This window comes from Haliotis rubra, unplaced genomic scaffold (assembly GCF_003918875.1).
Source record: "Haliotis rubra isolate DU_JTF1 unplaced genomic scaffold, ASM391887v1 Scf191, whole genome shotgun sequence".
Classification (NCBI taxonomy): domain Eukaryota; kingdom Metazoa; phylum Mollusca; class Gastropoda; order Lepetellida; family Haliotidae; genus Haliotis; species Haliotis rubra.
In genome coordinates this window covers 675,103-703,023 of record NW_025765903.1, presented here as the reverse complement: position 1 = coordinate 703,023, position 27,921 = coordinate 675,103, and the positions used below count along the sequence as shown (strand labels likewise).

The following is a 27,921-nucleotide window of genomic DNA, read 5'->3' as shown; positions in this document are numbered from 1 at the left end:
TGAATATTTCCATCACTGTCTTTAATGCTGTAATTACTGCTCTTGTATTATAGATAATGTTACCTTTGAATTTGCACTGCCATACTCATACCTTTTGTAATGATTTGTAGTGATATAGAATACAATTGTCAATTACATCACTTTTATTTGTTGTTTGTTAGTTTCATACCAAGTTCTTTTAGGGACTGATTCCCGGTTAACTTTATAGCTTCAACTTGGGAATGAAAACTTTTAAAACATTTAACCTGTCAGGCATTATATACAGTGGCGGATCAAGAAGGGGAGGGAGGAAAAGGGGAAGAGATCGGGGTGGAGAATACGAAAATGACTTAAGACCACATTGAAAAATATATATAAAATTGCAGAGAATGCATATTTCTCATCCAAATAATTTAAGCAAAGGTTTGGTTAGAAGCTGTGAGATTATATATGATTTCATTCGTGAACAATGTTGTACAATGTAGTATGAAGTTTCAAATTTTACATTTAATGATAAAACCACAAAGAAGCATACTCTTGTTTAATCTAATCGCCTTTAGAATTCTGGGCCAGAATCGACTCATCAGGACCAGAATCTACTGCCACACAAATAAAGCCACTATTTCTTGTCTAACTCCAAGCCTGACAAGAGACCGAGAGTGACTGGTTGTTGTTGTTGTTGTTGTTTAATGCTGCACACTCAGCAATATTCCAGCTATATGGCAGCGGTCTGTAAATAATCGAGTCTGGACCAGACAATCCAGTGATTGACATCATGAGCATCGATCTACATAGTTGGGATAAGATGACATATGTCAACCAAGTCGGCAAGCCTGACCATCCGATCCCGATCCGTCAGTCCTCAAATGACAAGCATGGGTTACAGAGGACCAATTCTAACCAGAATCTTCATGGGTCGGGTCTGCATGTAACTGACATCTCATTGGAGGCAACAAAAGGAATGGGCGGTCAGGCTCTCTGGCTTGGTTGATGCATGTTTTGTTAGCGTATCCGAATACTCATGATGTTAATCACTCGACTGTCCGATCAAGACTGCATTATTTACAGGCTGTCGTAGTATACTTGGACTACTACCATAAAAGGTGAGGTGAGGTGAAATTGGGTTTAACGTTGTGCTGGAGAATATTTCGCTCATATGACGACGGGCATGCGTGTGTGTATGTGCGGCTGCTTGTACTAGCCCAGACTTAAGCTGGTTTTATAGTGCTAGCCCACATACCAACCATTAATAAACAGCTGACTCGGAGCCGACCAGTCCTTGTTATACCCATGATGCCAAGCGCCATGCAGGGACCAACAAGTACCATATTTGACTTTTGTTATGATGGAGAATATGCTCTCGGCTGAACTACCATAAAAACAACAACCATTATGAAACAACTGAGCGTTCTTAAACTTTTGGAGTGTGCTACATGATGCCTATGTTGGGGGCAGACTATTTGATTGTTTGATGGAGAATATTTTTTCAGTCATGCTTCAAAATTGAGTGTCTCAGGAAGATGGTAAAACAAAATATTTCAGAATATCCAACATGTTAAATAGTATGTCCCCAATATTAAAATGTGCTACGATGACAATCAACTTGTCAGTCCGGGCTAATATCAGTCATGTTTGTGTCTCTTCTTGACTCAGTTATCTGGCTGGCTACAACACTACTGACCAATTATCAGATTACACAACAGCAACGAAAATCACACAAAGAGAGAACTGTGGTCCAGTTATATTCCTCCGAAGGAGCTGACATGTTGACTGTGTCTGCTACAGAAGTCACACAAAGTGGATAGAAATGTTGTTTTTCATGTTTTATTGGAGAATCAATGAGGACAGCTTCATGGAATGGTTCTCTGTTACACTTGTGCTGGAAGGTAGATAGGAGACTTCAGGAACACAATCGGGACGCTAGAATTGTTTACCAATGTCGTGTTTTGTATCTGAAAATAGACAGAATTATATAGATCAAAAGACAAATGTTCAGAATATATACAAATACCATTCATGTAGGTATCAATCCCCAAAACATGATTACATCACCTAGGCAACTCTACATCATATGCAAGCAACTCTACAACTCATCTAGAGAACTCTGTATCACACCCATCCAAATATGTATCACACCCAGGCAACTATGTATCACACCCAGACAAATCAATATCACACCCAGACAAATCAATATCACACCCAGACAAATCAATATCACACCCAGACAAATCAATATCACACCCAGACAAATCAATATCACACCCAGGCAAATCAATATCACACCCAGGCAAATCAATATCACTCCCACACAAGTCTATATGTCAAATCAATATCACATGTATCACACCCAGTCAAATCAATATCACACCCAGGCAAATCAATATCACACCCAGGCAAATCAATATCACACCCAGGCAAATCAATATCACTCCCAGGCAACTATGTATCACACTCAGACAAATCAATATTACACCCAGGCAAATCAATATCACACTCAGACAAATCAATATCACACCCAGGCAAATCAATATCACACCCAGACAAATCAATATCACACTCAGACAAATCAATATCACACTCAGACAAATCAATATCACTCCCAGGCAAATCAATATCACTCCCACACAGCTATGTATCACACCCAGTCAAATCAATATCACACTCAGACAAATCAATATCACATGCAGGCAAATCAATATCACACCCAGGCAAATCAATATCACTCCCAGGCAACTATGTATCACACCCAGACAAATCAATATTACACCCAGGCAAATCAATATCACACCCAGACAGGCAAATCAATATGTATCAACCTATATCACACCCAGACAAATCAATCACACCCAGACAAATCAATATCACACCCAGGCAAACCAATATCACACCCAGACAAATCAATATCACACTCAGACAAATCAATATCACACCCAGACAAATCAATATCACACCCAGGCAAACAATATCAATACACTCCCACACAACTATGTATCACACCCAGGCAACCTATGTATCACACCCAGGCAAATCAATATCACACTCAGACAAATCAATATCACATATCATTACATCCCAGTCAAACCAATATCACAATCAAATCAATATCACACCCAGGCAAATCAATATCACACCCAGGCAAATCAATCACACCCAGACAAATCATCCCAGGCAAATCAATATCACACCCAGGCAAATCAACCCAGGCAAATCAATATGTATCACACCCAGGCAAATCAATATCACATCAGACAAATCAATATCACACTCAGACAAATCACACCCAGGCAAATCAAATCAATATCACTCCAGGCAACTATGTATCACACTCAGACAAATCAATATCACACTCAGACAAATCACATGCAGGCAAATCAATATCACACTCAGACAAATCAATATCACACCTCAGACAAATCAATATCACACCCAGGCAATATCAATCAATATCACACCCAGGCAAATCAATATCAATATCACTCCCAGGCAAACAAAATATCACACCCAGGCACTATATGTATCACACCCAGGCAAATCAATATAACACTCCAGACAAATCACATCACACTCAGACAAATATCACACCCAGACAAATCAATATCACTCCAGGCAACAGGCAAATCAATATCACACCCAGGCAAATCTAATATCACACTCAGACAAATCAATATCACACCCAGGCAAATCAATATCACACTCAGGCAACAAATCAATATCATCACTCCAGACAAATCAATATCACACCCAGGCAAATCAATATCACACCCAGGCAACAAATCAATATCACACCCGGCAAATCAATATATCACATCCAGGCAAATCAATATCACACCCAGGCAAATCAATATCACACCCAGGCAAGTCAATATCACACCCAGAGAAATCAATATCACACTCAAGCAACTATGTATCACACCCAGGCAATTATGTATCACACCCAGGCAACACAATATCATGTCCATCATGTTGGTGCATTCAGACAACTGAAATCAAACTAATTCAATCCTCAATGCACTACAACTATCATCCACAGAGCTCAGCTTCACTTCCAAGCAACATGTCTGTTATTGGATTTGGAAGGCAAAACATTCCTACAGCTGAGAAAAGTTGGACCACTCCCCAACACATACAAAAATTTCTAGACACGATTCAAAAGTGCATTGAAATCAAAGTCCAGATAATGGGAAGTTTTACAGCATCAGTGGATGAAGCTTATGGCATTATATATCTTTTCAGGGTCTGGAGGATTGTTTGGTCATGAACATCTAAGGCAGGGGAAAATTATCGATAATGGAAAATTCGATGGAAATTTAGTTTGGAGAAAATATTAACAATTATCAATATGAATTTTGTGTTATCCATAATATCCTACAATACATATTGTGACCAAGTCAAGTTTTATTACACCAAAACAAACTTGTTTTTGCTGAAAGCAATTGTTTTTGTTAAATTTTAAACATCCACAAACTGATCCATGCATAAATGTTCCATTACACCCCAGAACCAGTGATATGACATACTAGTATGCTGTTTCCCTTAGGAGCTTTTCACATATTTTCTCAAAGTTACTTTTCAGATATTTATTGATAATGGATCTATAATTCGTTAACACTTATCTATCACTATGATCTATGCTGCCAACCAGCCCACTGAGCATCAGAGCATATTTTGGAGTCATGTCGCTCAAGCCAACAGTTATGTACTCACATGGTTGAACCAGCGGGAAACATTTCTGTAGGTCTCCTTCTCTGGGAAGCCGAGGTTTGTCTGAAATATGAGGCGATGCTGCCGGTGATAAAAACATGTCAACAGATTGAAGACATAAATTCAGGTTAACATGAGATATTTTACTCACCATTGTGTTGTTGAGAGACTGGAAAATAGAGACGTCTGCTTCACTTTCTTCATTACCAACAAAATAAACCCTCTTCTCAAGATATGAATCAAGTTCCTGAAATATAAGGGACATGTCATTGATGTAAAATGAGGCAGTGTTTCGTTGTTAAGTAATACAGTCAAGTTACCACACATTCTCACGCTTACCTTAAAGTTTCTATCTCACTGTAGTAATAGGGCAGGCAATAGCAGGAAGTTAAGGCCAAACATTTTAACATCAAAGAAGAGTTAAAAAGCAAATACTAACCCATTTACCCTCTTCAAGTAAATGAAAGTCAAAGACTCTAATGGCCATCCTCAATCTATAAATGTTGTAAAGTCTCAGCCGTTCTGATCTCCGTAAGTGGAGTCGTGTTCTCTAGGCTGCCATGCTGTATTGTATGAGATGTGCTAAGGAGAGTGGAGTATTGTCAACTTACTTTCAATCTGTCTGCCACATCTCTCTCACTGGCACATCTGCTCAACTGACACTGACTGTACTCCTGCCACTGGGCTACTTGTGCCACTCTCAAGGCCATTGCTGAAACAGGGACAAAAGGCTGCCACTGTAACATGGTGTAACATGTAGACAAGCAGGCTATCAAGTACCACCTATTAGTGTCTTTTAGCATGAGGTGAGGTGAAAGTAGGTTTAACGTCGTGCTTGAGAATATTTCGCTCATATGACGACGTGCATGCGTGTGTATGTGTATGTGCGGCTGCTTGTACTAGCCCAGACTTAAGCTGGTTTTATAGTGCTAGCCCACTGAGATACCATGCCGCAGTGAAGCATGAATACCCCACTCAGACACATTATACTGACTCCGAGCCGACCAGTCCTTGATTTACCCATTTATGCCGAGCTCCAGGCAGGGACCAACAAGTATCATACTTTAACGTCTTTTGGTATGACGCGGTCGGGGATCGAACTGGCGACCTTCCGCGCTCCGGGCGGACACTCTAACCACTACACCACTACACGCGGTCATCTTTTAACATGATGCTATGGGGAATGGCACTGCCACCCTTCTGCTCACCGGCAGATTACACTATCCACTGATGAACATGGTGAAAGGGGGCTGTCACTACTGATGGTGTTGTGTGGATGATGGAAGATGTGGTGTGGAAGCCAGATGTCATGTAGATTGCTGTCGTGTGTGGACTTGTGGACTACTTGAGATGTAGTGTGAACTACGTAAGGCATATTGTGGTTTACTGAATTGGTTGTGTGGTCTAAAGGTGTAGTGTAGTCCATAGAGAAATACCATAAATTAAAATATTGCTATTTTTTCCTCACATAACTGCCTGTCAACAAAACTAGGCTGCACAACAAAAAGTATCCTCAAATGAGAAATATACAATTTTATGGATAACAACTTTTGTTGTTACGTTGTTAACAAGGTGCAGCATCATAGTTGTTATCCATAAAGTTTATTATGTTTTCTTATTTACTCACAAACTTCTTGAAGACAATCAAGCAAATGTCTTCAACTGCATGATGCAATGTCCACAAAATGAGAGCTTTCACGATATTCCCACACCAAAGCTGACCTTAAAGTAGCACCTTGATCTATACATTTATGAGAAATCTAATTATTGGATATTGTATCAGTTGATTTTCAGTTCGACAACAAATTTACTTCATGATGTACGAAATATGACTATGCAAAACTGATGATCCATATTCCACAGGGTACAAATTGACCCGACACCGGGTGATTAAAACAAGTTCATTTCCTGGACTCAATGTAGACTGTCAACATTCGAGGAGTCAGAAAATGCTGCGTTTGTTATGCGTGATTCTATGGATAACTTCTGGGTTTGCTTTGGGTGGGGACATAGGTAGGTAGAATTGACCATGTTTTCAAAAGTAATGGACATAACAAACACCTGCCTCGTGTTGCAAAAGGAAGCCACGGACTGTGTAGCGAGCAACAATTTTAGAACAAGCGTCAGAATTAGACATCCACTGAAGCGGAAATAAACATATATCACCCAGCTACCGAGCGGCCTATAATTCTAAAGATATATATATACCACTGTTTCACAATCTTTAGACAGACTTACCGTTTCTTGGTGGAAAGATTACTTAAGGAGCTTTGTTTTCGAGCTACGTCCTGACTAGGAAACTGGTAAGAGCCGAAATTGGCTCTTGGTCAAATGGGATTCTATTATGACATTGTGGGGTGCTCTGCTGTGATTGGTCGGTCACAGGTTTCAAATCACGATCACAGTCATGTTTCTGGTTTAGCAACAGACCCACGATAAACTTTCAAAATTAAATCTCTTCTGAGTGAGTGAGTTTAGTTTTACGCCACACTCAGTAAGATTCCAGCTAGATGTATATGGCTGTTAATGGCCATATCATTGAATGAGGATGTTGATTTATAAAACATTCTCTGATTGGACTGATGTATGATAGTCCTTTAATATTTTCCCACATGCTAGAAATGGCAAGGCCGGACCCTAAACTGTCACAATGGCTATAGTGGACGAGCTTGCTTTGCAAAGATGGGCATGGACTTACCAAAGTTACATTTGCTGCTGAAGTTTGAAATACAAGCACTCTTAACTCAGGGTAGCTTGTACATGATCATGTTGTTCTAAAACGTGCATCTGATACTGACAGAAATAAGATAGCCAACAACTTTCATCAGTTAATCCATGTTTCCATATCAAAGAAGGTGTCATTTTCAGCATTTACAGAAAGCAAAGAACAACCTTTTGTAATGCCTCTGGTATGCTTGACACATTTGACATGTAATTAAAGTTTCATCCTTGCTCCTTTGATAATTTGTTAATAATTTGTTTTCATGTCTTCATCTTTGTTGTAGGAAAGTTCTGGCAGTTGTCAGATGTCCATTTTGATCCCGACTACAGTCAGAATGGGAACCCCAAGAAACAGTGCCATTTTAGCAATGACAGTACTGGGAACCCAGGTTACTATGGCAACTACTTGTGCGATTCCCCTTTTAATCTTGTGGAGTCTGTCATTGAAAACATGAGAAACATGGAGGCAGAACCTGACTTTATACTGTGGACAGGGTGAGTACTTCATGTAGGCCAGACACAGGAAGACAGTTACATGGTAGCATAAGGTTACATGGAGTCACAGTCAAACACGGCACAATGGTCGCAACAAGGCCAGTGAGACACAGGGAGTCACAGTCAGACATGGCACAATGGTCGTAACAAGGCCAGTGAGACACAGGGAGTCACACACAGGGGCACATTCAGACACAGGGAGTCCGACACAGGTGCACAATCAGATCCACTGAGTCAGACACAGGGGCACATTCAGACAGGGAGTCAGAGACAGGGGCACATTCACACACAGGGAGTCAGAGACAGGGGCACATTCACACACAGGGAGCCAGACCCATGCACACATTCACACACAGGGAATCAGACACAGGGCACATTCAGACACAGGGAGACAGACACAGGGGCACAATCCAGACAGGTACAGGGACACATTCTGATACAGCGAGTCAGACACAGGGGCACATCCAGACACAGGGAGTCAGACAGAGGAACACATTCTGATACAGGGAGTCAGACACAGGGGCACAATCCAGACAGATACAGGGACACATGCAGACACGGAGTGAGACACAGGGGCACATTCAGACACAGGGCATCAGACATGGGCACATTAAGACACAGAGTCAGATGAAGGGGCACAATCCAGACAGATACAGGGACACATTCTGGGTATGAGAAGGTAGATGGACACAGGTGCATAGTCAGACACAGGAGGGCCAGTCAGGGCACAGACACAGGAAGACACAGCCAGAGAGATAGAGACAATCTGACATGGGACACCATCAGACCCACTTAGGCACTAGACACAGGAAGACAGGCAGATAGATTTAAACTATATGACATTGGAATGCAAGGTGCAGAGTCAGACACAGAGGTGACATTGGTTAGGGCGAGGAACAGGGGAAACAATCAGGGCTGGGAGGCACAGTCAGACACAGGGACACTATCAGACACAGGAGCACAGTCAGACATTGGGTTAGAAACACAGGGAGGCACAGTCAGACACAGGGACACTATCAGACACAGGAGCATAGTCAGACATTGGGTTAGAGACACAGGAGGCACAGTAAGACACAGGACACTATCAGACACAGGGAGCACAGTCAGACATTGGAGTTAGAACACAGGAGGCACAGTCAGACACAGGGACACTTTCAGACATTGGCGTTGGGCTTGAGACACAGGGAGGCACAGTCAGACACAGGGACACTGCTCGAAGGCACAGTCAGACACAGGGCATAGTCAGACACATTGGGTTAGAGACACAGGGAGGCACAGAAACACAGGGAGGCACAGTAAGACACAGGGACACTATCAGACACAGGAGCATAGTCAGACATTTGGTTAGAAACACAGGAGGGCACAGTCAGGCACACAAGGACACTATCAGACACTGGAGCAAAGTCAGACGTTGGGTTAGAGACACAGGGAGGCACAGTCAGATGCAGGGACACTATCAGACACAGGAGCACAGTCAGACATTGGGTTAGAAACACAGGGAGGCACAGTCAGACACAGGTCAGACACAGGGACACTATCAGACACAGGGAGGCACAGTCAGACACAGGGACACTGTCAGACATTGGGTTAGAGACACAGGGAGAGCACAGGAGTCAGACACAGGGACACTGTCAGACACAGGAGCATAGTCAGGCATTGGGTTAGAAACACAGGGAGGCACAGTCAGACACAGCAACACTATCAGACACAGGAGCATAGTCAGACATTGGGTTAGAAACACAGGGTAGCACAGTCAGACACAGCAACACTATCAGACACAGGAGCATAGTCAGACATTGGGTTAGAAACACAGGGTGGCACAGTCAGACACAGGGACACTATCAGGCACAGGAGCACAGTCAGACATTGGGTTAGAGACACAGGGAGGCACAGTCAGACACAGGGACACTGTCAGACATTGGGTTAGAGACACAGGGAGGCACAGTCAGACACAGGGACACTGTCCAGACGTGGGTTAGAGACACAGAAGGCACAGTCAGACACATTGGGTTAGTTAGACACAGGGAGGCACAGTCAGACACAGGAGCACAGTCAGACATTGGGTTAGAAGACACAGGAGGCACAGTCAGACACAGGGACACTGTCAGACACAGGAGCACAGGAGCACAGTCAGACATTGGGTTAGTGACACAGGGAGGCACAGTCAGACACAGGAGCACAGTCAGACACAGGGACACTATCAGACACAGGAGCACAGTCAGACATTGGGTTAGAAACACAGGGAGGCACAGTCAGACACAGGGACACTATCAGACACAGGGAGGCACAGTCAGACACAGGGACACTGTCAGACATTGGGTTAGAGACACAGGGAGGCACAGTCAGACACAGGGACACTGTCAGACACAGGAGCATAGTCAGGCATTGGGTTAGAAACACAGGGAGGCACAGTCAGACACAGCAACACTATCAGACACAGAGCATAGTCAGACAGGTTAGCACTGGTCAGACACAGCAACACTATCAGACACAGGAGTAGTCAGACATTGGGTTAGAAACACAGGGTGGCACAGTCAGACACAGGGACACTATCAGACACAGGAGCACAGTCAGACATTGGGTTAGGAACACAGGGAGGCACAGTCTATCAGACACAGGGACACAGTCAGACATTGGGTTAGAGACACAGGAGGCACAGGACACGGGGACACTGTCAGACACAGAGCATGAATCAGACATTGGGTTAGAAACATAGTCAGACATTGGGTTAGAAACACAGGGAGGCACAGTCAGACACAGGGACACTGTCAGACATTGGGTTAGAGACACAGGGAGGCACAGTCAGACACAGGGACACTGTCAGACACAGGAGCACAGTCAGACATTGGGTTAGAAACACAGGGAGGCACAGTCAGACACACACACAGTCAGACATTGGGTTAGAGACACAGGAGGACACTGTCAGACACAGGGACACAGTCAGACATTGGGTTAGAAACACAGGGAGGCACAGTCAGACACAGGACACTATCAGAGGCACAGGACAGGGATAGTCAGACATTGGGTTAGAAACACAGGGAGGCACAGTCAGACACAGGACACTGGGTCAGACACAGGAGCATCAGACACAGTCAGACATTGGGTTAGAAACACAGGGAGGCACAGTCAGACACAGGGACACTATCAGACACACAGGAGCATAGTCAGAGGAGGGTTAGAAACACAGGAGAACACAGTCAGACACAGGGACACTATCAGACACAGGAGGATCAGAGGCACAGTCAGTCAGACACAGGGACACTATCAGACACAGGAGTTAGTCAGAGACATTGGCACAGTCAGACACAGGGACACAGTCAGACACAGGAGGCATAGTCGACACATTGGGTTAGAGACACAGGGAGGCATAGGCACAGGGTGCTCAAGGAACACAGCACAGTCAGACAGGAGGGTTAGTCAGACACAGCAACACTATCAGACACAGGAGCATATTCAGACATTGGTTTAGAAACACAGGGTGGCACAGTCAGACACAGGGACACTATCAGACACAGGAGCACAGTCAGACATTTGGTTAGAGACACAGGGAGGCACAGTCAGACACAGGGACACTGTCAGACATTGGGTTAGAGACACAGGGTAGCACAGTCAGACACAGGGACACTGTCAGACAGAGGAGCATAGTCAGACATTGGGTTAGAAACACAGGGAGGCACAGTCAGACACAGGGACACTATCAGACACAGGAACACAGTCAGACATTTGGTTAGAGACACAGGGAGGCACAGTCAGATACAGGGACACTATCAGACACAGGAGCACAGTCAGACATTGGGTTAGAGACACAGGGAGGCACAGTCAGACACAGGGACACTATCAGACACAGGAGCACAGTCAGACATTGGGTTAGAGACACAGGGAGGCACAGTCAGACACAGGGACACTATCAGACACAGGAGCATAGTCAGACATTGGGTTAGAAACACAGGGTGGCACAATCAGACACAGGGACACTATCAGGCACAGGAGCACCGTCAGACATTGGGTTAGAGACAGGGAGGCACAGTCAGACACAGGGACACTATCAGACATTGGGTTAGAGACACAGGGAGGCACAGTCAGACACAGGGACACTGTCAGACACAGAAGCATAGTCAAACATTGGGTTAGAAACACAGGGAGGTACAGTCAGATACAGGAGCACAGTCAGACATTGGGTTAGAGACACAGGGAGGCACAGTCAGACACAGGGACACTATCAGACACAGGAGCACAGTCAGACATTGGGTTAGTGACACAGGGAGGCACAGTCAGACACAGGAGCACAGTCAGACATTGGGTTAGAGACACAGGGAGGCAATGTCAGACACAGGGACACTTTCAGACATTGGGTTAGAGACACAGGGAGGCACAGTCAGACACAGGGACACTGTCAGACACAGGAGCATAGTCAGACATTGGGTTAGAAACACAGGGAGGCACAGTCAGACACAGGGACACTATCAGACACAGGAGCAAAGTCAGACGTTGGGTTAGAAACACAGGGAGGCACAGTCAGACACAGGGACACTATCAGACACAGGGAGGCACAGTCAGAGACAGGGACACTGTCAGACATTGGGTTAGAGACACAGGGAGGCACAGTCAGACACAGGGACACTGTCAGACACAGGAGCATAGTCACACATTGGGTTAGAAACACAGGGAGGCACAGTCAGACACAGCAACACTATCAGACACAGGAGCATAGTCAGACATTGGTTTAGAAACACAGGGTTGCACAGTCAGACACAGGGACACTATCAGACACAGGAGCACAGTCAGACATTTGGTTAGAGACACAGGGAGGCACAGTCAGACACAGGGACACTATCAGACACAGGAGCACAGTCAGACATTGGGTTAGAGACACAGGGAGGCACAGTCAGACACAGGGACACTATCAGACACAGGAGCACAGTCAGACATTGGGTTAGAGACACAGGGAGGCACAGTCAGACACAGGACACTATCAGACACAGGAGCACAGTCAGACATTGGGTTAGAGAGAGACACAGGAGGCACAGTCAGACACAGGGACACTATCAGACACAGGAGCACAGTCAGACATTGGGTTAGAAACACAGGGAGGCACAGTCAGACACAGCAACACTATCAGACACAGGAGCATATTCAGACATTGGTTTAGAAACACAGGGTGGCACAGTCAGACACAGGGACACTATCAGACACAGGAGCACAGTCAGACATTGGGTTAGAAACACAGGGAGGCACAGTCAGACACAGCAACACTATCAGACACAGGAGCATATTCAGACATTGGTTTAGAAACACAGGGAGGCACAGTCAGACACAGATACAGATAGGTGTTGTAGGAATGAGAGTGATGAGTAAAGATATGTCTTTATTTAATTTTTAGCATGTTCAAACAGTGAATCAATGACTGCAAATATATCTTGTCTTATGTCATTTTGATGATGTCAAGTCATGAGTGAATGAAAGGCTTTCAGACAGTCTTTAGCATGGAACAAAGCATCATCACACTGTTCACAGCAAGAAACACTGATAACAGGGAACACTGATAACAGGGAACACTGACAACAGGGAACACTGACAACAGGGAACGCTGACAAGAGGGAACGCTGACAAGAGGGAACGCTGACAACAGGGAACACTGACAACATGGAACACTGACAACAGGGAACACTGATAACACTGATCACTGATAACAGGGAACACTGACAACATGGGACACTGATAACAGGGAACACTGATAACAGGGAACACTGGCAACAGAGGAACACTGACAACAGGGAACACTGACAACATGGGACACTGATAACAGGAACACTGATACATCCAAACACTGATAACATCCAAACACTGATAACACTGATCACATCCATAACACTGGAACACTGACAACATGGGACACTGATAACATCCAAACACTGATAACACTGATCACATAACAGGAACACTGATAACATCCAAACACTGATAACATCCAAACACTGATAACATCCAAACACTGATCAACATCCAAACACTGACAACAGGAACACTGACAACATGGGACACTGATAACATCCAAACACTGATAACACTGATCACTGATAACAGGGAACACTGACAACATGGGACACTGATAACAGGGAACACTGATAACACTGATCACAAACACAGATAACATCCAAACACTGATAACAGGAACACTGATAACACTGATCACTGAAACACTGAACACTGACAACATCAAACACTGATAACAGGGAAACACATCCAAACACTGATAACATCCAAACACTGACAACATCCAAACACTGATAACAGGGAACACTGATAACACTGATCACTGATCACATCCAAACACTGATAACATCCAAACACTGATAACATGATCACATCCAAACACTGATAACATCCAAACACTGATAACAGAGGAACACTGACAACATCAACACTGACAACATGGGACACTGATCACATCCAAACACTGATAACACTGATCACATAACAAACACTGACAACATACAAACACTGATAACAGGGAACACTGATACACAAACACTGATCACATCCAAACACTGACATAACAGGGAACACTCCAAACACTGATCACTGATAACAGGGAACACTGATAACAGGGAACACTGACAACAGGGAACACTGACAACAGGGAACACTGATAACAGGGAACACTGACAACAGAGGAACACTGACAACAGGGAACACTGACAACATGGGACACTGATAACAGGGAACACTGATAACACTGATCACTGATAACAGGGAACACTGACAACATGGGACACTGATAACAGGGAACACTGATAACAGGGAACACTGACAACAGAGGAACACTGACAACAGGGAACACTGATTACACTGATCACTGATAACAGGGAACACTGACAACATGGGACACTGATAACAGGGAACACGTTGACAAGAGGGGCAAACACTGACAACAGGGAACACTGACAACACTGAGAACTGACAACAGGGAACACTGACAACAGGGAACACTGATAACACTGATCACTGATAACAGGGAACACTGACAACATGGGACACTGATAACAGGGAACACTGATAACAGGGAACACTGACAACAGAGGAACACTGACAACAGGGAACACTGACAACATGGGACACTGATAACAGGGAACACTGATAACACTGATCACTGATAACAGGGAACACTGACAACATGGGACACTGATAACAGGGAACACTGACAACAGAGGAACACTGATAACAGGGAACACTGACAACATGGGACACTGATAACAGGGAACACTGATAACAGGGAACACTGACAACAGGGAACACTGACAACAGGGAACACTGATAACAGGGAACACTGATAACAGGGAACACTGATAACAGGGAACACTGATATCAGGGAACACTGACAACAGGGAACGCTGACAACAGGGAACACTGACAACAGGGAACACTGATACCATGGAACACTGATAACAAACAGGGAACACTGATAACAGGGAACACTGACAACAGGGAACACTGATACCAGGAAACACTGATAACGTGGAACACAGATAACATGGAACACTGATAACAGGGAACACTGACAACAGGGAACATTGTTCACAGCAGGGAACACTGATAGCAGGGAACACTGATAACATGGAACACTGATAACAGGGAACACTGTTCACAGCAGGGAACACTGATAACATGGAACACTGATAACAGGGAACACTGTTCACGGCAGGGAACACTGATAACAGGGAACACTGATAGCAGGGAACACTGATAACATGGAACACTGATAACAGGGAACACTGTTCACGGCAGGGAACACTGTTCACGGCAGGGAACACTGATAACAGGGAACACTGATAGCAGGGAACACTGATAACATGGAACACTTATAACAGGGAACACTGTTCACGGCAGGGAACACTGATAACAGGGAACACTAACAACATGGACATGTTGTGAAATGAAGGGTGTTGGGACATTGAAGATGTTAAATGTTTGTTTTACAGGGACACTGTACCGCATGTGACGCAAGAAGAGCGTAGATGATGTCTTTGGACTGATAAGAAACATATCTACAGTTCTGAAGGAAGCATTCCCAAACACCACCCTGCTTCCTCTGCTGGGCAACCATGATGCTTTCCCATCCAATCAGATGCCTCTGGTGGAAAGTGGAACTCATTACTATGACGATATCCTGACCAAGGGGGACTGGTCGGAACTCCTAGAGAAACACGAGCAGGACCAGTTTCAGAAAGGTTAGAGCAGAAATATAAGGACATATGTCTCCATAGAGCAGATATACTAGCTAGGACATGTGTATCAATATAACAGAGATATTGGGACATGTGTATCAATATAACAGAGATATAAGGACATGTGTATCAATAGAGCAGAGATATTAGGACATGTGTTTCAATATAACAGAGATATTGGGACATGTGTATCAATAGAACAGAGATATTAGGACATGTGTATCAATAGAGCAGAGATATTAGGACGTGTATCAATAGAGTGGAGATATTAGGACATGTGTATCAATAGAGCGGAGATATTAGGACATGTGTATCAATAGAGCAGAGATATTGGGACATGTGTATCAATAGAGCAGAGATATTAGGACATGTGTATCAATAGAGCAGAGATATTAGGACATGTGTATCAATAGAGCAGAGATATTAGGACATGTGTATCAATAGAGCAGAGATATTAGGACATGTGTATCAATAGAGCAGAGATATTAGGACGTGTATCAATAGAGCAGAGATATTGGGACATGTGTATCAATAGAGCAGAGATATTGGGACATGTGTATCAATAGAGCAGAGATATTAGGACATGTGTATCAATATAACAGAGATATTGGGACATGTGTATCAATAGAGCAGAGATATTAGGACATGTGTATCAATAGAGCGGAGATATTAGGACATGTGTATCAATAGAGCAGAGATATTGGGACATGTGTATCAATAGAGCAGAGATATTAGGACATGTGTATCAATAGAGCAGAGATATTAGGACATGTGTATCAATAGAGCAGAGATATTAGGACATGTGTATCAATAGAGCAGAGATATTGGGACATGTGTATCAATAGAGCAGATATATTGGGACATGTGTATCAATAGAGCAGAGATATTGGGACATGTGTATCAATATAACAGAGATATTGGGACATGTGTATCAATAGAGCAGAGATATTAGGACATGTGTATCAATAGAGCAGAGATATTAGGACATGTGTATCAATATAGCAGAGATATAAGGACATGTGTATGAATAGAGCAGAGATATTGGGACATGTGTATCAATAGAGCAGAGATATTGGGACATGTGTATCAATAGAGCAGAGATATAAGGACATGTGTATCAATATAACAGAGATATAAGGACATGTGTATCAATAGAGCAGAGATATTGGGACATGTGTATCAATAGAGCAGAGATATTAGGGGACATGTGCATCAATAGAACAGAGATATTAGGACATGTGTATCAATAGAGCAGAGATATTGGGACATGTGTATCAATAGAGCAGAGATATTAGGACATGTGTATCAATAGAACAGAGATATTAGGACATGTGTATCAATAGAGCAGAGATATTGGGACATGTGTATCAATATAACAGAGATATTGGGACATGTGTATCAATAGAGCAGAGATATTGGGACATGTGTATCAATAGAGCATATATATATGGACATGTGTATCAATAGAGCAGAGATATTAGGACATGTATCTTCATAGAGCATAGACGATAACACTATTTGCAATATACCATCCATGCTGACACCTGTCTCCCTCATACCATCCACTGCAACACCTGTCTCCCCATATACCATACATGGTGACACCTGTCTCCCTACATACCATCCACTGCAAGACTTTTCTCCCCTCATACCATACATGGTGACACCTGTCTCCCTACGTACCATCCACTGCAACACCTGTCTCCCTACGTACCATCCACTGCAACACCTGTCTCCCTACGTACCATCCACTGCAACACCTGTCTCCCTACGTACCATCCACTGCAACACCTGTCTCCCTACGTACCATCCACTGCAACACCTGTCTCCCTACATACCATCCACTGCAACACCTGTCTCCCCACGTACCATCCACTGCAACACCTGTCTCCCCCATCCATGGTGACACCGCCTCCCCTCGCAACACCATCCACTGCAACACCTGTCTCTCCCCTACCATACCATCCACTGGTGACACCCGCCTCCCTACCGTACCATCCACTGCAACACCTGTCTCCCTACATACCATCCATGGTGACACCCGCCTCCCTTACGTACCATCCACTGCAACACCTGTCTCCCTACATACCATCCATGGTGACACCCGCCTCCCTACGTACCATCCACTGCAACACCTGTCTCCCTACATACCATCCATGGTGCCTCCCCTTCCTCCAATTGCAACACCTGTCTCCCGTACCATCCACTGCAACACCTGTCTCCCTACATACCATCCATGGTGACACCTGCCTCCCTACTGTACCATCCACTGCAAGCACCATCCATCCTGGTGACACCCTCGTTGCCACCTGTCTCCCTACACTTACCATCCACCCGGCCTCCCTCGTGCCATCCACTGCAACACCTGTCTCCCTACATGCCATCCATGGTGACACCCGCCTCCCTCGTGCCATCCACTGCAACACCTTACCATCCATGGTGACACCTGCCATCCCTGCAACACCTGTCTCCCTACCATCCATATGCACATGCCATCCACTGCAACACCTGTCTCCCCACATACCATCCACTGACAACACCCGCCTCCCTACATACCATCCACTGCAACACCTGTCTCCCCACATACCTCCGCCTGTCTCCCCACATACCATCCACTGCAACACCTTCCTGTCTCCTACATGTGCCACCTGTCTCCCCACACATACCATCCACTGTAACACCTGTGTCCTACATCCACTGCACTTTCCTCATGCATGGCCATGCCACCTGTCTCCTGTGCAACACCCCCTACGTACCATCCACTGCAACACCTGTCTCACCTACCATCCACTGCCTGTCTCCCTACGTGCCATCCACTGCAACACCTGTCTCCCTTGCAACACCGTCTCCTACCATCCACTGCAACACCTGTGTCTCCCTACCTGTCATACATACCATCCACTGCCTAACCATTCCTGACGGTCATCCTACATCATCCACTGCAACACCTGTCTCCCTCGTACCATCCACTGCAACACCTGTCTCCCTACATACCATCCACTGTAAACTGTCTCCCTGTCTCCCTACATACCATCCCTGCAACACCTGTCTCCCTACATACCATCCACTGCAACACCTGTCTCCTCATACCATCCCTGTACACCTGTCTCCTACCATCCACTGCAACACCTGTCTCCCTACGTACCATCCACTGCAACACCTGTCTCCCCTACCATCCACCATCCACTGCAACACCTGTCTCCCTACACCTGTCTCCACTGCACCATCCACTGTGTAACACCTGTCTCCCCTACATGCTAAATCCACTGTAACACTCTGTCTCCCTTGCCATCCACTGCAACACCTGTCTCCCCACATACCATCCACTGCAACACCTGTCTCCCTACGTACCATCCACTGCAACACCTGTCTCCCTACGTACCATCCACTGCAACACCTGTCTCCCTTCATACCATCCACTGCAACACCTGTCTCCCTACATACCATCCACTGCAACACTTTTCTCATCACCTACCATCCACTGCAACACCTGTCTCCCTACGTACCATCCACTGCAACACCTGTCTCCCTACATACCATCCACTGCAACACCTGTCTCCTCCCCACGCACACATCCACTGCAACACCTGTCTCCCTACCACATGACACCCGCCTCCTCATCCATCCACTGCAACTCCTGTCTCCCCACATACATCCTGTCGGTGCCCCTCCCTGCATGTACCATCCACTGCAACACCTGTCTCCCCTACATACTATGCACTGACACCTGTCTCCCCACCTACCATCCACTGCAACACCTGTCTCCTCACCTATGACACCTGCATGTATCCCTTCATACTATCCCTCTGACACCTGTCTCCCTAATACTATCCTCTGACACCTGTCTCCCTACATACTATCCTATGACACCTGTATCCCTTCCTTCTATCCTCTGACACCTGTCTCCCTACATACCATCCTCTAACACCTGTCTCCCTACATACTATCCTCTGACACCTGTCTCCCTACATACTATCCTCTGACACCTGTCTCCCTACATACTATCCTCTGACACCTGTCTCCCTACATACTATCCTCTGACACCTGTCTCCCTACATACTATCCACTCTGCATGACCCTTGTCAATCCTTTGTGTAGGTGGTTACTATTCGCGGTCTGTACAGAAAGGCTTGAGGCTGGTCATGCTCAACTCTAACTTGTGGTACTCAATGAACAAACAAGTCACAGGAAATCTTGATCCCAACCAGCAGCTGGCCTGGCTCAGACAGCAGTTGACAGAAGCCAAGGCAGCTCAACAGAAGGTAATGAAGTCACTGGATTTCTTTGTACACTGGGAGTGGTAGGGTAGCCTAGTGGTTAAAGCGTTCGCTCGTCACGATGAAGACCCGGGATCGATTCCCCACATGGGTAAAATGTGTGAAGCCCATGTCAGGTGTCCCCACCGTGATATTGCTGGAATATTGCTAAAAGCGGTGTAAAACTAAACTCACTCATTCACTCACTCTTTGTACACTGGTGTTCATCCCAACTAAAACGCAATTATGTCTTCATCAATATGTGTTGTTGTATATATCCTGGTCAGTGCTGTATATATCCTGATCAGTGCTGTATATATCCCGATCATTGTAGACATATATCCCTGTCAGTGTTGACATATATCCTGGTCAGTGTTGGCATATATCCTGGTCAGTGTTGTATACAGTGAAACCTGTCTAAACCGGCACTCTGTGGGACTGAAATTCAATGCCGGTTTAGACAGGTTGCCAGATAAACAGTGACAATCATTTTCCAACATGGCTGCCATTTACACTCGTCAATCTCTCAATCTAGCGTGCCGAGAGGAGTGTATTGGATTATGGGTCCTTGATTGGACTGCTCATACCCATGCCGGTTGAGACGGTTGAAATTGCTTGCTGGGACCGGAAAGTCAGGCCAGAATACGGAATAGACAGGTGCTGGATTAGACAATGTTTTAATGATCATAATATCGCTATAAAATGGCAGACCAAAATCTTATGCCGGTTTTGACAGTGTGCCAGATTAGACACTGACAGGTGTCGGTTTTGGCAGGTTTCACTATATATCCTGGTCAGTGCTGTAAATATCCTGGTCAGTGCTGTATATATCCTGGTCAGTGTTGTATATATCAGGCCTAAAGAAAATGTTGTGGTTCAGACAGCAGTGACCACGCCCCAGACCATTTCCCAGGCCTCCAATGCTCATTTGGTAGCCAATGCTCGATTTTGAACTTCTGACGTCATCGTTACGGATATTGTTCATGTTCTTTTGACATTTTCTTGTGGTCCGATACTTCAGCTTATAAAGTGTCTACATCATTTCGTCTTTGCTGTGTTGTATTCCAATTCTGAAGGCATTTTCTGTGTGCACAGTTTCTTTATGTGGCTAGTATATATATCCTGGTCAATGCTGTATATATCCTGGTCAGTGTTGTGTATATCCTGGTCAGTGTTGACATATATCCTGGTCAGTGTTGTATATATCCTGGTCAGTGTTGACATATATCCTGGTCAGTGTTGTTTATATCCTGGTCAGTGTTGTATACATATTGGTCAGTGTTGTATATATCCTGGTCAATGCTGTATATATCCTGGTCAGTGTTGTATACATATTGGTCAGTGTTGTATATGTATATAGCTGATGGTGGGTCTAACTCTATGTTGCAGGTATACATCGTGGCTCACATCTGCCCGGGGGCCTTTGAGAGACTGCAAAGCATGACCTGGTTCTACCCCGAGTTCAACAGGCATTATCTGGATCTTATCACAGAACACTCAGAAACAATAGCTGCCCATTTCTGTGGCCATGAGCACACTGATTCCTTCAGACTTGTGGAGGATGCACAAGGTATGTGACACATACAACGCATTAGTCACCTGTATTAGGTATGTGACTGCATGCTGGTGTCTCCATGCCTGCACAATGGATTAGACACCTGTATTAGTTATGTGACTGCATACTGGTATCTTCATGCCTGCACAATGCATTAGTCACCTGCATTAGGTATGTGACTGCATGCTGGTATCTTCATGCCTGCACAATGCATTAGTCACCTGCATTAGGTATGTGACTGCATACTGGTATCTTCATGCCTGCACAATGCATTAGTCACCTGCATTAGGTATGTGACTGCATGCTGGTGTCTCCATGCCTGCACAATGCATTAGTCACCTGTATTAGGTATGTGACTGCATGCTGGTGTCTTCATGCCTGCACAATGCATTAGTCACCTGCATTAGGTATGTGACTGCATGCTGGTGTCTTCATGCCTGCACATGATCCATTAGTCACCTGCATTAGGTACCATGTGACTGCATAGTCATGGTATGTGTCTTCATGCCTGCATAATGCATTAGTCACCTGCATTAGGTATGTGACTGCATGCTGGTATCTTCATGCCTGCATAATGCATTAGTCACCTGCATTAGGTATGTGACTGCATGCTGGTATCTTCATGCCTGCACAATGCATTAGTCACCTGTATTAGATTAGGTATGTGACTGCATGCTGGTGTCTTCATGCCTGCACAATGCATTAGTCACCTGTATTAGGTATGTGACTGCATGCTGGTATCTTCATGCCTGCATAATGCATTAGTCACCTGTATTAGGTATGTGACTGCATGCTGGTGTCTTCATGCCTGCACAATGCATTAGTCACCTGTATTAGGTATGTGACTGCATGCTGGTGTCTTCATGCCTGCATAATGCATTAGTCACCTGTATTAGATTAGGTATGTGACTGCATGCTGGTGTCTTCATGCCTGCACAATGCATTAGTCACCTGTATTAGGTATGTGACTGCATGCTGGTGCATAATCTTCATGCCTGCATAATGCATTAGTCACCTGTATTTAGGTATGTGACTGCATGCTGGTGTCTTCATGCCTGCACAATGCATTAGTCACCTGTATTAGATTAGGTATGTGACTGCATGCTGGTGTCTTCATGCCTGCACAATGCATTAGTCACCTGTATTAGATTAGGTATGTGACTGCATGCTGGTGTCTTCATGCCTGCACAAATGCATTAGTCATGCTGGTGTCTCCATGCTCTGCACCTGTATTAGGGTATGTGACTGCATGCTGGTGTCTTCATGCCTGCACCTGCATGCATGCTGGTGTCTTCCTGCCTGCACAATGCATTAGTCACCCTGTGTTAGGTATGTGACTGCATGCTGGTGTCTCCATGCCTGCACAATGCATTAGTCACCTGTATTAGGTATGTATGCATGCTGGTGTCTTCTGCCTGCACAATGCATTTAGGTGTCACCCGCATTAGTATGTGACTGCATGCTGGTGTCTTCCTGCATTAGCAATGCATTAGTCACCTGTATTATTAGGGTATGTGACTGCATGCTGCATGCACAATGCATTGTCACCCATAGGTATGCACATGCTGGTGTCTCCATTAGTCACCTGTATTAGGTATGTGACTGCATGATGGTGTCTTCATGCCTGCACAATGGATTAGTCACCTGTATTAGGTATGTGACTGCATGCTGGTGTCTTCATGCCTGCACAATGCATTAGTCACCTGTATTAGGTATGTGACTGCATGCTGGTGTCTTCATGCCTGCACAATGCATTAGTCACCTGCATTAGGTATGTGACTGCATGCTGGTGTCTCCATGCCTGCACAATGCATTAGTCACCTGTATTAGGTATGTGAGTTCATGTGACTGCATCAAGTTGTTCTCACTCATGCCATGCATTCGCCTCACATCCAAACATCTTCCATCTTGCAGGCACCACCTCAAGCCTCATGTATCTAAGCCCGGCCTTGACCCCCTGGAAGAGTCCGCTCCCTCGTGTCGGGCCAACAACCCATCAGTCAGGCTGTACCACTATTCCCGGTCCACCAGCACCATCATGGACTACCAGCAGTACTACCTCAACCTTACCCAGGCTAACAAGGATCATCTTAGTCCAGGGAAGTGGCAGCTTGAGTACCAGGCAACACAGGCTTACAACATCACCGACTGCAGCCCCCGCAGCTTCGACAACCTCGCCAACACCTTCCAAGCCTCCAACGTTCTGTTCAAGCACTACATGGATTACAACACCGTCAGCTACAACAATTCAGCAGTATGTGGACAGACGTGCTACACAAGCCAAATCTGCGCCATTCTGTATCTGGACCTATACAAATATAACAACTGCTTGTTCTGGAGTGGTACAACTCCCCAGCCTCACCACCATACCACCAGCAACCCCCACCATACCACCACCCACCACAAACGCCGCCACCCACCACCCCTCCCACAGTATGTTTACTATATTATTGGGGGTATGGGAACACTCATTGTGGCCCTGGCCGTCACGGTCAGCTGTCTATGTGTGCGGAAACGGAGACAGGGAATACCTTTCAAATACAGCCATTTTGTGGGGCCAATAAATTCATAATAATGAGACATCTCCCAAAATTATCTATTCTTTTGACAAACAGCATATCAAAGGCTTTCTTTGTTCATTAAGCCTAATCGTTTATAACAACTTTCTTGAAAAACTAGCTAAAAACCATATGAGAAGGCATTTAAACAAATTTCTGATTAACTAGTCATGGGAAAACAGAAAAAGTATTGATATTGCTGTACATTAACAATAACACAGAATAGGATTGTGGAATATTTGCCTCTTAATGTAATAAGTTCATGTGGCAGTGATTATTTAATTTCAATTTAAAAAAAAATTCAAAATGGCCACTGTGGCAGCCATATTGGGAAATTTAAGAATTCTTTGATCTTTCTAACATTATTCCTGATCTATGATTGTGATTCTTAAGTGGTGAATATCAAAATTACATTTTTCAACATGGTACTCAAATAATGAGTGATGACTAAATTGTTTTATGTTGGTGAAATTTCTTTCGATGAAACCAATGTGATTTTAGGATGCATTTCATTGACCAGATATATACAATTTGTTTTCATGAATCTACTACACAACAGACGTTCAAGATCATCCAGTTCTTTCAATTACTATAATCAGTCGGTCATACCATGCCATTCTTTAACTTCTTTGAATGAGTGAGTGAGTGAGTTAATATTTAACATCACATCGGCAATATTCCAGCCATATCGTGACAAGACATATTTGATTTTGAAGTGGACTTCTTTGAGTAGTATTGTCCAAAAGCATTAATTTAGTCTAAGCATTTCCCATTTACAACACACACTTCACAAAATACATCCTTCAATCAACAGTTTTGACATCTGTACAGTTGCCATTATAATATGCCTGAGAGTTCTACTTTAACATTGCCCTGAATTATAAGAGAATGTTCACACATAGGAGAAGCTATAAATCCAAGCTCACCCTATTGGAAGACAGGATACAACTTCAGCCTCTGGGCAGTCCCTAGATTGCCATCAATACAGATGTTGTGCATGGGTGCCTGTCTGAATTTGGGGTCTTACCGAAACGTCGACCCCTGGGGTTGAGGGTAAAAATCCTTTGATGTGATATGTTGTTTTAGCGTTGTTGTTTCAAGGGATTAAAGTCTGGGAGTCACCCAAAGTTGAAATCGGGTGCGAAAAGTGATCACCAATTTTAGTATGAGATCTGTTCACCTACTGGAATATTATTATTTAGTGAGTTCACTCAATGTCACTTATTTAGTGTGTTCACCCAATGCCACTAGTTAATCCAATCATATCACACATATACGTCAGCATGACGTATATCTCAATCATCAATCCCACTGTAACCAGCCATTGGTGCGTGTAGACTGTCGGCGCCTTCCTTGCCATTTTGTGTTGACACGCTTTAGAAGGTCGACGTTTCGGTAATGAACCCTGAATTCATGTCAGAAACATCCTTACAAAAACAGTGATTTTGTAATATCTGCTCTATTATGTAATGGTTGACATGATGCCTTTATTGACATTTATATTGTTGAATACTAGAAAAGTGAGCTTCTTCACTTTGGTTCCACATTTCCATGTTTACTTAGATATTCAGACAAATACAAATGGACAGGTTGTGTTCAAGTTGCTATGCAGAGTTATGTCCCTTGTTATTTATCCCCAATTCTCTCCCTTGGCTTGTCAGCAGTGTTGCTATGGTGTGGGGTTGCTTCAAGGAACTTGAAACTTTGATCTCACTTTTAACTGAGTCAGCAAAATATATCTATGAACATGTTCAAAGCAATTTTCATTCCTGTTTTGCTTTACCACCATTGCAAGGCTTCCTTTTTGTGTGATATTTTGTTTTCTTCACAGGGTGTTCCCATAAGTTGCACAAGACTTCATAACAATAAACAAACAACTCAATTGGTGACCTAATGTAGGCCACACCATATTTTGGGTTTTCCAGTCTTTGGTATTTCTCACCCTCATACACCCTCACTCATAAATGTTGTGCAGGATCAACAAATGAACTACTCAGTAAGTGTTTGACAATAACACTGGCTTTTGGGACCCAGTGTAGTACATTTTCAAATGGACAGCAGAACAAATAAAATAGTGGTCTGACATGTTCAAGGTATTTGTCGGGCAGTAATGGGCACTGTTGATATTTGGACGTTTGTATCACCTGGCAGAGAAACCCACAGCCTAGTTCCCACAAAGTCATCTTGGCGCCAATATGGATGTCACCCCTATACTTGGACATAGGCTTACAATGCTGATTGTCCTAGTGCTGAAGTTGCTTTTTATGAATGAGGCCTTGGAACTCCTACAACCTTTTGTTGTATGGCCTTTAGTGCTCTGTGTGTTGATTGTCATACCTTTCTCCAGGACTTCCAGAGCGATCAACACGTCCTGTAGCTGTTCCCGGTTGTATTGTCTATAGAGCTCTGTGTGTTGATTGTCATACCTTTCTCCAGGACTTTCAGAGCGATCAACACGTCCTGTAGCTGTTCCCGGTTGTATTGTCTATAGTGCTCTGTGTTGATTGTCATACCTTTCTCCAGGACTTCAGAGAGCACGTCCTATAGCTGTTGATTGTCTATTCTCTGTGTCTCCAGGACTTCCAGGAGCGACTCAACACGTCCTATAGCTGTTCCCAGTTGTATTGTCTATAGTGCTCTGTGTGTTGATTGTCATACCTTTCTCCAGGACTTCCAGAGAGACTCAACACGTCCTATAGCTGTTCCGAGTTGTATTGTCTGTAGAGCTCTGTGTTGATTGTCATTCCTTTCTCCAGGACTTTCAGAGAGACTCAACACGTCCTATAGCTGTTCCCGGTTGTATTGTCTATAGTGCTCTGTGTTGATTGTAATACCTTTCTCCAGGACTTCCAGAGCGATTCAACACGTCCCATAGCTCTTGTCAATTTGTACAATGAGATGTGCCAAGGCGCATGTGTGATGTGTATATATTGAGTCTGTTGATCATGTTATATACAGTCTAAAATCCCATTTTCTTTGTATGTACACAAATGTGGTTATGGTAATCATGCCTAATATATGGAAAACACTCACCTGTAGATATAATAGTCAGATATTTTCTTACCTTGATGATCTCATGCAGATATTTTGTTTGTTTGTGCTATTTTTGTATTTGTATATTTCTTGAAATAAAGAAACGGATGCAATATTTATTCTGTACTTATATTCCTGTATCCAATATTTAATATCTTACTTCCAAAGACAATGGCATGATTCGTTCAATGGAATTCGAGTTGTTGGTGAGTGTGACATATTAGTGTAACTGAATGGTGCTTTGGAAGGTCTCATGTTATTCAAAATGCAGAGTAAACTCCGTTGACATTTTATGAAATCGAATGATTACCTCAAACCGTTTGTTTGTATGAAAATCAATCAGTAATTTGTCCAATTCCGAAAGTGTCCACTTATACTACAAATACATACAGTGAAGC

The 27,921-nt window shown here is 44.1% G+C and overlaps 2 protein-coding genes across 5 annotated transcripts; one reads left to right on the top strand and one right to left on the bottom strand.

The window, feature by feature from the left end:
- Positions 1–1,789: 1,789 nt before the first annotated feature.
- LOC124274507 (eukaryotic translation elongation factor 1 epsilon-1-like) lies at positions 1,790–7,035 on the bottom strand. Of its 4 annotated transcripts, none has more exons than XM_046709872.1 (5): positions 6,919–7,035; positions 5,292–5,392; positions 4,832–4,927; positions 4,684–4,743; positions 1,790–1,931 (listed from the first exon to the last, which is right to left on the bottom strand). In XM_046709872.1, exons 2-5 carry the CDS (start codon positions 5,388–5,390, stop codon positions 1,848–1,850), a joined length of 339 nt encoding a protein of 112 aa, XP_046565828.1. In that variant the 5' UTR covers positions 5,391–5,392; positions 6,919–7,035; the 3' UTR covers positions 1,790–1,847. The 4 variants fall into 4 exon arrangements, with proteins under 4 accessions (XP_046565828.1, XP_046565831.1, XP_046565829.1 ...); XM_046709875.1 differs by lacking the exon at positions 6,919–7,035 and adding an exon at positions 6,889–6,912; XM_046709873.1 differs by lacking the exon at positions 6,919–7,035 and adding an exon at positions 6,403–6,529.
- LOC124274469 (acid sphingomyelinase-like phosphodiesterase 3b) lies at positions 6,544–25,007 on the top strand. The gene is given in 8 exon segments (XM_046709830.1): positions 6,544–6,693; positions 7,686–7,896; positions 8,403–8,565; positions 15,902–16,124; positions 20,220–20,383; positions 21,767–21,947; positions 23,847–23,911; positions 23,914–25,007. Coding segments are annotated over 8 exon segments (1,662 nt in total). The 5' UTR covers positions 6,544–6,629; the 3' UTR covers positions 24,505–25,007.
- Positions 25,008–27,921: the final 2,914 nt, after the last annotated feature.